Source organism: Colius striatus, chromosome 7, assembly GCF_028858725.1.
Source record: "Colius striatus isolate bColStr4 chromosome 7, bColStr4.1.hap1, whole genome shotgun sequence".
NCBI classification, from domain to species: Eukaryota; Metazoa; Chordata; class Aves; order Coliiformes; family Coliidae; genus Colius; species Colius striatus.
The window spans coordinates 38,930,035-38,944,093 of NC_084765.1; the positions used below are offsets into that span (position 1 = coordinate 38,930,035).

The window sequence follows — 14,059 nt, forward strand, 5'->3', positions numbered from 1 at the left end:
GTCTTTTATCTGAATACAACAATAAACATTTACAAGATTATATTTTTTTTTCTGATCATATAGTTTATGTATAGGATATCAGTTTCTCGGGGGAAGTATTTAAAATACTGCTCAGCCTCCACATTTACTATTGACTTGATAATCTGACAACTCATTCCAGCAGCCTTAAAGTCTGACATATTTTACACAACATTATCATCTGCTTATTATTATTATAGCAGCCATATTTAAGAAGCAGATAGGTTTTTTTTTTAAATAAAATATTATCAGATAATCAAGTAATGACTTATGGGTAAATTAATTTAAGAAACTACCCAGTTACAATGACTAAGATAATGATTGTACAACTCTTTAGAATTTTTTACAACTTTTAGTTAGTAAATCTGATTTTGTGTATATTTTCAAATCTTTTTCACGTAGTCTTTTAAAAATAAACATAAATGCGCAAGTCCAGCTTGTTCAGTTTCTCAGTAGTATTCCAGCCTCTCTTGAAATCTTGTCGAATAGTCTTCTTAAAAATAATCTTCCTGCTGGAACTAGTTCTTTATAGATCATTTGTGATTAGGATATTGCCAGAGGAAGAAAGTGGGATGCTCTGTGTTCTTTCTTTGTTTTTTTACCTTTCATCGGGACCCCTTTGTGATTTAATGTTACAAACATCTCCTTTCCTTTATGTGTCCATTTTGCAGAAGCATATGTGTTATAATGGTTTTCTTCAATCAGTTCTATGAAGTTGCAGTCCTCATTACATACTTTCTGTTGAGAGTAAATAAAAGAGTGAAATAAGTACAAGTGATTATTTATATACCTAGTTTAAGGAAGATAGGAGAAGAATAGGCATTATAAACCCCACATGTTATTGGTAATATTTTTAATAGATGAATTCAACTTTCAGAACCCGTGTGTTGAATATTTCAGCTTTGTCTATGCCCCCTTAGTATTCCACATTTTTTAGAAGTATGGAATATGTACAGGATACATTTGAATTTGTTAGGAATCTATTTTATACAAACTATAGAGATGCTACGTCTAAAAAGACATATCTTTAAGTTATACGTGATTGTTGTACACACAGAGAAGTTTGCATCCATACCTTTCCATAGAGTCTTCCTGACTTGTTCATTGCCAGAAAGTATTCACTTTCCACTCCTTTGATTGCCACTATTCCAACTGCCACTGTTCGGATTTCTAGAATACCTGCAAAGGCACACAGTAAGGGCTGTAAAATGGTTGGTTGTTCTTCAGTCGGTTTTGAAGGTTTAGTTGAATTAATATGGAGCAGTACTTCTGTGTTTATTGAAAGCCTGCAGCAAGTGTTCTTAGGAAACAGAAGAATGATGCATTTATTTATGTGAAGAAAGACTAGATGTGAAAAATTGACTGCATCTGATCATGTCTGCACATAGCCACTTAAAAAAACTTGTATGGTGATAATTTTTAAGTGTATACTGAAGTTGCAATGTTAGTATAAGAAGTTTTTCTGTTTTCAAAGAAACAGCACGTTATATAATTTATCAGGATCAGGGAGTCATTTGAAAGAATTATGTGTGTAGCCATCAAGGTTCACAGAATTTGTGTAAAGCCTTTATTTTGAAGACTTGTGTAGCAGTTATCATCTCCTTGAAAGGGTGTAAGCCTTAGAACTTGCGAGTGATAGAAAACAGACCACTGTGTCTTAAATAAGATAAAGTATTTGCTTGACCTTTGTGTGCTTTTATGACCGATCGTAGCAGTAAGGATACATGCATTTGAAAATCATTAAAACTGCTCTGAGAACTTATTTATTTACAACCAGAAAATATTTAGAGTTGTTTTCTATAAATTATTTTCATCTCACTGCCATGTATTTAAGTTACCTGCCACATAAAAAAATATTCTTATATTAATTAAAAAAACCCAGACTGAACAAAGGCAGGAGGATGGTGCAAGGTATTAAGGAATATCAGGTTGGTTCCAAGCTATATTATTATTACTGTTCTTTTAAGAAACAGTTTGGAGCTATACTTCTGAGTTTGAGCCGTTTTCTTCCATCAGTCACCTACAGAACCATGTGCAGTAGCATCTGTGCTGTGATTCGATATCCAAAATGGGCTGTTTCAAAGCCAGCCGACTCTAGGCAAATTCCAATAGCTAAGCAGGGGGGAGACAAGTGAGGACAGGGGTGGAGAGAGAGACTTGTGTTAGAGTCTCACCTGAAATATGACCTTGCTCTATGACAAAGTTTCCTTTTATTCTCTTTCAAGTTTGTATTGACTCTACACCGCCACCACATGTTATAATAAACTTTCATTAATTAGTTTTTTTAGGAAGGCATTAAGTATCTATATATCTCCTTCCCTTTACTTTTTAAATATCCTGATGTTTTTTCCTTTCTTTAATGTTCTGTTTTGCTTTCTTCCTTGATATTACTGATGTATCAGTCCTTGCCTGCATTGCTTGCTTTTTTCCTCCTATTTTCCATGCCAATAGATCAGTTAGCTCTTGTGCTGTGTGCCCCGCTGAGCATTCATCTCTGAACACTTGTAATGCTAAGCCAACATTAAGTAAAGCTTTTAGAATTCTTTGACAAGTTCCACTCTGCTGTAGGCCCAGCAACAGTTCTTACAAAGGATAATTTCTAACTGAAACTTCCAAAAATTATGTTAACTTTCATTTAAATTTCACTGTAGAAAAACCACAGTGAGGCTGGAAAACAGATGAACATCTGCATCTAGCCAAACAAAGACCATAACAGTGGAAGGGATCTCTGGGTCATCAAGTCCAGTGCTCTGCTAGCCTGGGAATTGCATCAGATAATTCTCTTTTCATAAACTTTGCCAATGCTAAATTGGAGTTGTTATTTCTTTGCCCCTCGCATTTCCGCCAAAGGCTGTTCCAGAGTTTGATTTATTTTAATGGCTAGAGACTCTGTACTAATTTGCAATCTGCGTTTCTTCAGTGACAGCTTATATCCATTTGTTCTTTTGCATGTGCTGGCCATTAATTGAAGGAGAGGTTTTTTAAGAAAATCTATGCTTGAGTTTTCTGTTTTTACAGAATTTCTAAAATGAAAGATTCAAAATTACCTTTTAAAGCAAGTCATGAAAGGAGGAACGGAGATTTCCTTGAGTAAGCTGATGTTGGCTGAAGTTACAGTAGTAAGAAATGCTACTACTTTGAAAAAGGAAATGCCAAAAGCAATATTATTATTATTAGAATTTGTACATTATTTTTTAGCTTTTCATTTGTTTTTTTTGTCCTGAAGTAGATGGTGATATTCATACTAATTTGTAGGAATTCTTTTCATTTTGGCTACTTGTTTATTCTCAGTTGAGATATAAAACCTTTTCATGTGAAAAGTTTGCACTATCCATGTAGAATTTGGTATAGGATAGAAATTAGGAATGTAAAAATATTTTGTAAGCCTCCTGGGTAAAAAATATGAACTGCAAATTAAAAAATTATCCTTCAACCTTGTGTCCTACTCATGATTTACCAGGTATGTATATGTGGGGTATATTTATTTTATTCAGACTTTTACATGTTTTGGTGATCTTATTTGGTAAAATCCCACTGTGGATAAAAAGCAATCCATTTTAATTAAAGACAGATCATTTGGGATTAGTAAGTTGTTATGCATATTCAGTTCCAGTTGCTATATATTATATGCTTTTCACAATTCAAAGCAATTACATGCCCTCAGAATTAGGGCTGGCTCTTGACATCCTGGCTCAGAGGTCCTGCAAAATCCAAGGAACGTTTTACGTCTTTGAATGGAATTTTCCTAAAGATACTCTGTCTGTCCATCTCTCTATAAGTTTAATGAGGGAACACCACATGAACTCTCCAACGTCACATTTAAAATATTGTAAAATATTAACAATGTTAAAGAGAGAGAAAAAGCATCATAGAGAGTTCAATAGCAGCAGAGTTTGGGTGCCCTGGATTCTTTGCTCAGAGTATGTCTATCTCAGAAGTAAATGGCTTGTCATAAGCTGCATATGCTCTTTTTTTCTGTTCCCAGTTCTAGATCGTGTCTTATCTCTCCTGATATGTCTTAACATATCCTTGAAGGAGAAATAAAACATGTTTTTTTCCCTTTTCGGCAAAACATGAATGTGATTTAGTTCTCTGAGGCAGCATCTCACATGTACTTTTGTATTTGACACTGACTTTCTCTATTTTAAAGCATATGACACGAGTTCCTTCAGCAATAAGACAGCACACTGTAAACTCCCTTTTCTTCTTCTGGAGGCTGTGCATCAGTAATTCTTTGTTCATTTCAGAAATGTAGTATTGCTGCAGTTCATTGCATGTTTTTTCTTTAAATATATTATGTAGGAAATGGAAACATGATTTTTAGCAAAGTAGGAAATTAAGACTTCAGTGTACAGTTAGAGCTATGATAGGTGATTTTAGCTGAGAATTTGATTCATCATCTTTCAGTATCTAGTCTTTTGTGTGGAACTTGCTTGATTACAAAATGTCACACATGTACATGAATTTAAAATTCCTTCCTTTATGTACAGAAACTATGTAAGGAGACTAATAAGGTTGAGAAGTCATACTGAAGGTTTATTACTTTTATCACTGTCAAGGTTGAAGTTGTATCACACGCTTAAGTTTAAAATCCAATAGCAGAGGTCTCTCACATACTAGGAAGAATGATTTTTGAGTGGTATTCAATTTAATACAGACAGAGATTTCAGTGCTTTAACTGTTTTACAAGGTGCTTCTGAACATAAAAGATTTATAAGGTGACCAGGTTTTTCCTGCACACCTGTTACATGCTGCATAATTCTCAAAGCAGTTCTTTGATGAACTAGTTAATGGAATCTCTGATACTCATAAACAACATAATCTCACTGTGTTTTAGGTGTGAAAACACCTAAACTACTTTTTCTATTCTATTTTTAATACTCGACTTGATAAATGAATGCTCAATATAACCTTTGAGGTTAGAGAGACAAGTGGGTAATGGAATCAGTGTTTCTTCCAAGTATGTTTTTATAACATATTTAAACATAAAAATGAGCTTTTATATTGTATCAGAATTATAGTACCAAAGCAGGAAAGTCCTAAAGGATATACCAAATAATACAATAATAAATCTCTAAAGTAGAGAAAATAAGTTGGTTTTTTTTCCCTCTTTGTTTTGTTTCCTTTCAGTGTCTTTATTAACTCAAGACATCACATTACACTGTATGACATTATAGTCCTATCAGTCTGTTTTAATTTTGTATATGTTCCTAGTACTCAATCACTGTAAGAGAAATTACATACTGGTAAACAGACACTAGGATGTGTGGGTGCAGATAGGAACCTAATCCATCAATAGGTGTCAAGAGGTTATAAAATTGATCAATCAGAATGTTGGCCAACTGCAGCTATTTCTTGTAACTTCTGCAATCATCTGTTGCTTCTGTAATCATCTGCTACCAGCAATTCTTGCCAACAGGGATAAATTAAATTTGGATCTGAGTTGATATAATTGTCCTTGTGATCCTAATGTATATGGTTTGTTACACAGTTGTGATAGTTACATTCAGCCAAGTCTGTAAATGTGATCTTTTTAGTTAGGTGTTTGTTTGTTTGGGTTCTTTAAAACCCTCTTTTCTCTTCTCTTTTGTTTTGAAATTCTGCTTTATTACAACGTCTTTAATAAGCCAGGAACAACATTTGGTGTACTGGAAAGTAACCAAAGAAGCTAACTTTTTGTAAATGCAGGAAGAGCTTTGCTTCTGAGTAATTTATGGTATTAAAATCAACAACAAAACAGCAATATACTCGAAAGATTCGCTTTACAGGGATGGTAACCTGAGTTAAGCAAAACTTGCCAAAGCTAAAGAGTGTTTTTTCTAGTGTTCCATTTTTGACTGCCTTTAAGACATGAATTGAATTTAAATGTATTAGTTTCGTTTCTTCTCTACCATGAATGTAAGTGCAGCTGAGCTTCACTGTTCATGCTAATTCTTGTTAGCTAGTTCATTGGAAGGAGGTAAATCTCTATGTCTGTAGAAAATGGTAACAGAAGTAAACCTACGATGTTGTGTTATGTTTGTAAGCCATTTATACATAAAGGCAAAAATTCTGTCCTCATTTAAATGAATAGTAAGATTTTAGCTACCTCAGTGGAGCCAGGATTTTATCCCTGAGGTACTTCTGTCAGTGAGGCAGGAGAGGTCTAATAAGTTAAAATCTTTTAAGAAAAAAAACCCCACAAAGAAACAGAGAAAAATACTGAAGGGGTACAAATTTGTGATTTTTCTGTGCCATTTTCTAAGTGTAAGTTTATGTAGCACCAGATGCTTCAGAGAAAATACAAAGAACTAAAATCTACAGGCAGAAAGTCTACTAAAGAGCACCTCTTGCCTTCAATCTAATAGTATACCCTTCCTTGTCTTAGCAAGTCAGTTTTTATATGTATCTAATCCTTTCAATCTCTGTTCTTAAAAAGAAGTCACCAACATAGGATGGGAAAGAGAAAAATTCTTATAGGACGATGGTTTCATTTAAATACTATTTTAGTACTCTAATAACCAAAATTACTTTAAAGATATGCTTAAAATGGTAATCTCAGAAAGCCAAGCTTGAACAATGTCTTAAATATTTGTGATTTAAAACTGAAAATGTAAACTCTTTTTGTCAGTTACTTTATCTGGAGCATCCACATAAAAGTTGAGAAGAGGTTAAAGAGAAGACTTGAATATACCACAAAGTAACTTGGGAAAGAAATCAGATTAAAGCCAGAAAGAGAAAAAACCCTCTTGAAAATATGCATACAAAATTGAAAACAACTTGAATTTCTATAAAATAAGCGTGAAATTCCAAACAATTTTATATGGTTACGTGGTCAGTGTATTAAATGTGTCTGAAAATTCCAGTAGTGAATGAAGTTCCTACAGACTTTAAATTCTGCCCAATGTATGTAAAAGATACTCAGCTGAGATGGGCTGGAGTTCTCTTTAGCAGAATACGACTGTGGATGGTGGCAATAGTGTTTTTAACAACTTGGTCCAAATTAAGTGACAGACACTTGATATTAAATCCAGGAGGGAGAAAAAAGGCAAACCAGCCCTTTATGTTGACAAAAAAAGCTTTTTTAGAGACCATTTGCATAATAAATGAGGTGAATTTCCTGGCAATTTGGTCTAGAATGACCTTTGTTCAGTACTTTACAAGTACTTTACACTTTTATGTCTTGACTTTTCCATGACTGTGGCCTGGAAGGCAGGCCAGTACTTTGGGCTGGAAATTAACATAGAAAAAACAGCATTTACCTACATAATTGGTACCAAATTGATCATTCTCATGTGAGAAAACTCTTTCCTGGCATTTAATATTTGATAATTTTGGTTTATAACCATTAGATATTAAGTATCCTTTTTTTTGATTTAATTAATATCTTCACATTCACACTTTCATCTTTTTATTTGTTTAACTTGTTTGCTTTTACAACATAATACTGTGACATTTGATTTGTTTTTAAAATCTCTGCTTTTCTTGCAACACAATGCTTACAGATGATATTAAACCTATTTCTAACTATATGCAGCCATAGTTGAATAGGCAGTTTCTCTGTGTTTGCCTGTAGTGTCCTTAAATAACGGTATCCTATCTATAACAAAGTAGTGAGAGCCTTATCAAAAGTGGGGCATTTTGTCTTTAATAACTTTGCAGCCAAGAGGCTGAAAGAGCAACTGCAATTATTGCTTCTGAGAGCTGTCAGAAACCAGTAAGTACAGCACATTACTGAAAATCCAGCAGGTGGTAACCACCTGTCCAACAGGTCTTTGGAAGAGAAGAGTGAGCAGAACTGCTGAAGTAGATCTCTTTTCACAGGCTAGGGGACTGGCCCAGCTTGTCAGGTGGTAAAATGATTCAGGAAGATTTCAGAAGAGGTTTCAAAGTATGTATTGTATTCAGTCTGTTATCAGCTGTCTCTTTTTCTAAACACTTAACACGTTGCTGATATCCCCTCAATACCTATCACATAAAGTTTCTGGTCACTGCTCCTTGATTTGTTAGTATAAAAGTTTCTGTAGACATTAATTCAAAGGGAAATTTTGGTGTCTATTACATTTTCAGTAAGTCTGACAGCAATTTGATGCTAGAATTTCTCTGTTCTGTCAGGTATATATGAGAAAATATTTAAGGGTAAGCTGGAAACTCCTCAGAAGACTTCTGTAGTCTTCTGCTGCTGGAAAGAAGGAAACAAGAAGAAAGTGAAAAGTACAGTTTTTAAGGAAAGCAAAGCAAAACGGAATGGCCAGAAGCTACTTATTTTACATTCTTATTATTTCCTCTTCCAGAAACTCCTCTTATAGATAATATATCTAATGTTGATTTAAAAAATATTCTAAATGCTTTACAGTCCCAAGTTTTGCATGATATTTACAGCACTTATTTCTTCTGCCCCTTCTGTACACTGAAGTTGAAAAAAAGTCTGCTGCTGACTTTAAGGTGTAGGAAGGCTGCCAGTGACAGTTCAGCACTTGTGAGGAACGTATTTGTGCAAGACCCTTTCTTAGGCAGTACTTTCTTAAAGTATGGGGAGTATCAACTGGGGAAAGAGGGGCAGAAAAGACTTGGATGAAGAGTGAGTCAAAATAAAATGAAACTTCTAAATTTAACTAACTTGTTCTTCCAGTTAAATAAATTTGGAGCACATATTTATGAATTCAAGAGAACTTTGCATAATGTTCAAGGGTAACGCTCTCATCACTGCATACATGACGCTGTTTATGGTATTTAATGTGATTTAGTTTTTTTGTTCTGGGATGTAATAAGTTAATGTTCGAGCCTCAAAGCAGGAAAACACAATTCATGATGTTTAATCATACAATATTCTGGAGAGTGTTCATGGTGTTAGTGCATGCCTGCCTTTGGTGAGCCAGCACAGTAAATACATTCACTAGCTGACATATTACACTTGAAATGTTTTTCCAAAGGATCCTATCAGTATTTGTTTTCTGAAAGTAAATGAATATTTTCATTGGATAGCTTTATAAACCATTGGATTCAGGAAACATTATGTCTTTCTATCTCTTTTTCAAAAAGGGTGTATATTGGGAAGTGTTTGTTCCGAAGTTATTTTGGTTCTTAATTTAAAAATGGATTTTTAAATGGGCGTATCTTAAAGTTTATTTGTTGGTAGAGCTGTTTTTATACCCAGTCTCACTTGAATATAAAATCTAATGATAAAAATAAAGATATTTAAGAGACATTTTTTAACCCTTCCCCATTGTTAAATTACAAGTGATAGAAAGTAGAATTTGCATTTGTTTTTTATACCTTTCTCAGCAAGAAAGTGAAAGGGTTTCTCAGATGGTACCTCAAAGAACTTATGTTCATAAGCTTTCTAAGTAGAAATAGATGTACAAGTATGTATTATTATGGTTCTAAAAACAAAGATGTGATTGTGTCCACCTCAGCAATTTTCTATCCATAGATATGATTTTAATAAACAAGGAATGACGATAACAGAAAACAAGCTGGTACATAAATTCACTATCACTTTCTTTTTTTCAATGTCATATTTGCTTCTCCTTCTGATGCTCACAATTTGGATTTATGGCATAAGTGCATGTAAAATATGTTATTTACAGCATAGATCAATATGAAAGACTAAAAACATATTTTATTTAGAGGCTTTGTGCTGTATCCATGTGTGCATTTGCTGTGCATGTGTAGACCAAAGCACTTTAGAGATGAATATGAATGTAAAATTGATCTGCACATAAACAATGGATCTATCAAGGGTTCTCAGTAGACCAGTTGAAGCTACTGCTTCAGTGAGGTGCCAGACATCTGGATATCATGGACATCTGGATATTCAAAGCACCCAAAACTCCTGTTTTTGTTCTGTGTGTAATTTCCAGCAGGAAAAATTGTCGTTGTCTCAGGAAACGTGATTAACGATAGAGAGATGTTCCTTGAGGGCCTGATGCAGCATGTTGTTCAAGCAGCCCCAAGCAGCAGAATTTCCTTACAAGTTTTAGTCCATGTGCAGAACATGTTTGATTAAGCATAAGAAGCTGATGTTTTATTACATTTTACAAGTCATTAGGTACAAAAACAGTAGCTATACCGTATTACAACATCTAAACAGAAGTCTGTCAAAGTATTTTTTGTACGTTGGTGGGTTTTCATTTATTGATCATTTTAAAGATTCCTTACGTTATCCATAAAATTCTCACTGTTTGCCAGTCCTACAAATGAATTAATACATGCATTGCTAGACAAAACAACTTCATAATTAACAGTTGTCCTGATGGTATTCAACTGTTGGCAGTTAATTACGTAATTTGAATTGTGACAAGGTTTCTGAAAGAAACTACTGACTTGATAACTGGGAAGACAGTATAAAAACGTAAGATGAGAAGCAAATAGAAGAGAGAAGATACAATGGGGAATGAAAAAGATTGTTTAGAAATGCTTTTGTTTAACTTACAGTAACTGTTCTTTGCATGTGTACTTGGATTTGTGTGTGTTTACCTTTAGGACAGAAAAGGAAGGAGTAAGATGAGTTCTTACTCTGCATTGTTCAAAGTATTTACACAGTTTCACACATATCATCAAATCTATAATCTGGTCTTCTGAATATATGTTATTGGTACCACAGCATGAAAAGTAGAGTTTGATTTGAACTTCCAGATTGGCGTTTAGGAAATACACCTTCCTTTTAAATGATAAACTTACCACATTTGTTCTGTGGTGGGAAATATTAAAACTCATAACACTTTTTCTAGGGTTTTTTTTTTTTAAAGTGAATAAATGTAAAGCAGTGCTTATGAGTTTACAACACTTAGTACAGATTACCTTCACTCATTACTGTAGTAAGGATTTCAGTGATCATATTGCAATTAACCATTGCTGAAGAGAAATACCTTAGAATTTCTGAGTATTTTTTCCTTACTGTACAACCTATTTGGCATGTGTTTTATATTAAATCCATGCTAATATTGGTGAATTAGATTTGTAAAGCAAATGCTTCACTCTTCATTGAAAATGGTAGGCTAATAAGAATTGCTCTAGGATATCTGACTCTTAATTGCCATCTGTCCTTCTTCGTATGTCTTTTAGGAAAGTTAGGACTGTGGACTACTGTCTAATATTTCTCTAGATTTGCTCTTTAAAACCAAAAGGGTGTGTCATTTTTCACTGAAGTAGATTGTAAAACTCTGTAACTTTTTGATTTCAGTCTGCCTTGTGCACAGCAGATTGCCACAGGCAGTCATTCACTTGTGAACGTCTCATTAAACTTATTAGAATCCTTCACTTTGCTAATCTCCACTGTGCATTTCATAGAAATATTTTCTTGATCAGCCTCTTATACAGCACATAGTGGTTTTGCTTTTTTTGCAGGAAACTTCATTTCCCTCCAATAAAAATTACCTTGGAGCTAAACATATGGTTATAATGAAAAATCATATTATTTTTTAGAATTAATAATGTCATGTAAAACCCAAGTCTTAATCTTCACTCTGAAAAAGTACTCTCTTATTACAGCATTAATAATTGACTGATGTTAAAAATGGAAGAAGGCGTTGGGATAACTGCTTACAAAATATAATTGTTTCCAAGCAGTAAGAAAATTAATGATTTAATAGTTTAGGCCTAAACTTGTACAACAAATACTTTCCCTACAGCTCAGATGAAGGATGTTTCAGGTATTTAAATCTTTTGTGCCAATTTCAGAGGTCTAGAATCTTGCTTCAAAATAGCAAAAGTAGATGTAAAACACTGTTAATTAACCTTTTCACAGCAAAATTAGACACGTCCATTGACTGGTGTAAAAATTCCCAAATTTAGAGTTCAAGTGCCTACAGCTATTTTGATTATCTGAAACTTGGAAAACTCCATACAGGACCAGAGTTGTGTCAGGAGTGCATATTCATACACTCTTCCACGTACAAGTAATTGAATGAATTATCTGAATTGAATAAATTGCATCATTATCTGAAGAACTTCAATTCCAGGTTCATTTCATGTGCCAGGCAGTTGCAAAAATGGCATAAAAATAACATGGCACTGTGTGTGGGACTTAGTCAAAGGGGAGAAAAATACATCTAAGACAGAATCTGTTCATTTATATAAAGTATTCTCTCACCTTCAAGGTCTAGTTGTTTTGTTGTGCATTTTGTACTGCCTCCAGCTCTTTCTATGGCAGCTTTTTAGGTCCCTGAATCAGACTTGACAGAAGGAATAGAAGAACTGTATTCTGGGGACAAACTAATCCTTAGAGCTGCCTTCGTGTTCCCACAGGATGATTTAGAGCTATATGTTGTTGACAAACATTACCAGAAGCTATTATTACATGTTGATGGAGTGATCATAATGACATCCTTGGTTCTGAAAACTCTGTTATCGGTTTAAATATCAAGTAAAATGCATTTTTAAGCATGAAAATGTTGCCAGATGTAGCTAACAACCAAATTCTTTTAAATATTCAAATACAGAAAGTGGACAGATAAGAAAGAAAGTGGCTGCACTATGCCAGAGCTTGAATGTATGCTTAGGGGCTTCTGTCAGAGAACCAAATTGTTTGAAAGAGTTTGAAATTTTAGGCAGTAAAATTTTTTTCCCCATAGTTAAGAGAGCATTTCATTCATAAACACTTCAATCTATTGCACGAGACAGACATCTTTTCCCACCCTAAGTAAATATGTAGAATGTAGGGCAAGCACTACCCAGCTGAATATGTTTTAGTTCAAGTTCCAAATCAGATCTGCCACTTGGTGCAGAAACAGTTGAAGCCGGACATCTAAGTATATCAATTACTGCATCTACAAGAACACAAGCAGGCAGAACATAATTCCTTTCAAGGTACAAAATGCAAGAAGCTGCTAAGAAAATCACACTAACCCCTTGCTGCATCCCAGAGTGGGAATTGATATAAACCATCTGGTTCACTCTTTCTGCCTTCAAAGCACTATTGGACATGTATTCCTATGATATGGTCTCTCAAATTGTCATGGTTTACTGACAACAAATAATTTAGTTAGATGAAGTATCGAAACCTGTATTACACCAAACACTGAAATGTAAACTAAAGGAACAAATAAATTAAAATAACCTCAAAATCAAACCCAATGTAATAATACAATCAAATCCTGTTGGATTTTTGTACCTGTTGTTTCTCCTGCCTTACTCAAAATATGGATCAAAATGTGCATCAATTATCCATCAAACTTTAAACTTTTCCTTTTTTTAAAAAGCTTAATAATTCTGTGTCTAACATCATTAATTCTAGTTGCATGCTGTTTTTACCAGTCTAAAAATCTTGTCTAAAATGAAAGCCTGACTTTAGAGAAATTAATAGAATATTTGTTATTCCACACAGGCAGCACTTTGAAACCTCTCTCTTTGTTTACATAATCAGATATTTATAACTCTGTTACTCTCATCCAGTTCATCTTTAGTTGTTTTCTAGCTTTAGCATTCTATATAAAAACTGAGAAAAACAGCAGCATCAGCAGCTGTGGAAAAAACTGTTCCTCTGATTCAGGAGAATTGCTATTAGCAAAGCAAATGGGAGCAGTAGCTAAGTTTATCTTTTATTTTCTATTTATTTGTGTCATTTTTAATCTGTCTTTTTTAATTCAGCTGAGTTATCCAGCTTGAAAATCATCAGGATTTGTTCAGTTTTGACTTCGAATGCTAGGATGTAGAGGAAATCAGGTGGCAGCAATTTTGAGTTTGATGATACAAATATTTGTGCACAAACTTTTCTTTTATCCAAGTGCATAATAGCAGGAAGTCAGTGAGAAAATTATGGTGACTAATCTAATGTAAATATTTTCTACAGTCCACAGCCTTTCTGTGCTTTGCTTTTCTCAAGGTTTACATAGAACTAGTATCCTAGATTTTTAGTGAAAGTTACTTTTACCCTAAAAGTAGAAAGTAGGACTCTGGAACTAAGGGCTGCACACGTCCTAATGTGTTATGATAGAATAGTACAACGTTATCTTCTGGAGAGAAGTTATCTGTCATAGCTAAAATGTAAAAACTCATGGAATAAAGATGACAGTTAGCAAAGCATTGGATTAGCCAAATTATATGAAAAGTTTATTTTAGC

The 14,059-nt window shown here is 33.9% G+C and overlaps 1 protein-coding gene across 3 annotated transcripts in view; it reads right to left on the reverse strand.

The window, feature by feature from the left end:
• Positions 1-319: 319 nt before the first annotated feature.
• The window catches only part of FGF7 (fibroblast growth factor 7), a 28,834-nt gene continuing 15,094 nt past the window's right edge, over positions 320-14,059 (reverse strand). For all 3 annotated transcript variants that reach the window (XM_062000073.1, XM_062000072.1, XM_062000071.1), the window contains exons 3-4: positions 1,094-1,197; positions 320-756 (exon numbers count right to left, since the gene is read on the reverse strand). In XM_062000073.1, the coding sequence (XP_061856057.1) occupies positions 562-756; positions 1,094-1,197 (299 nt within the window). In that variant the 3' untranslated portion in view covers positions 320-561. The remainder of the gene's footprint in view (positions 757-1,093; positions 1,198-14,059) is intronic.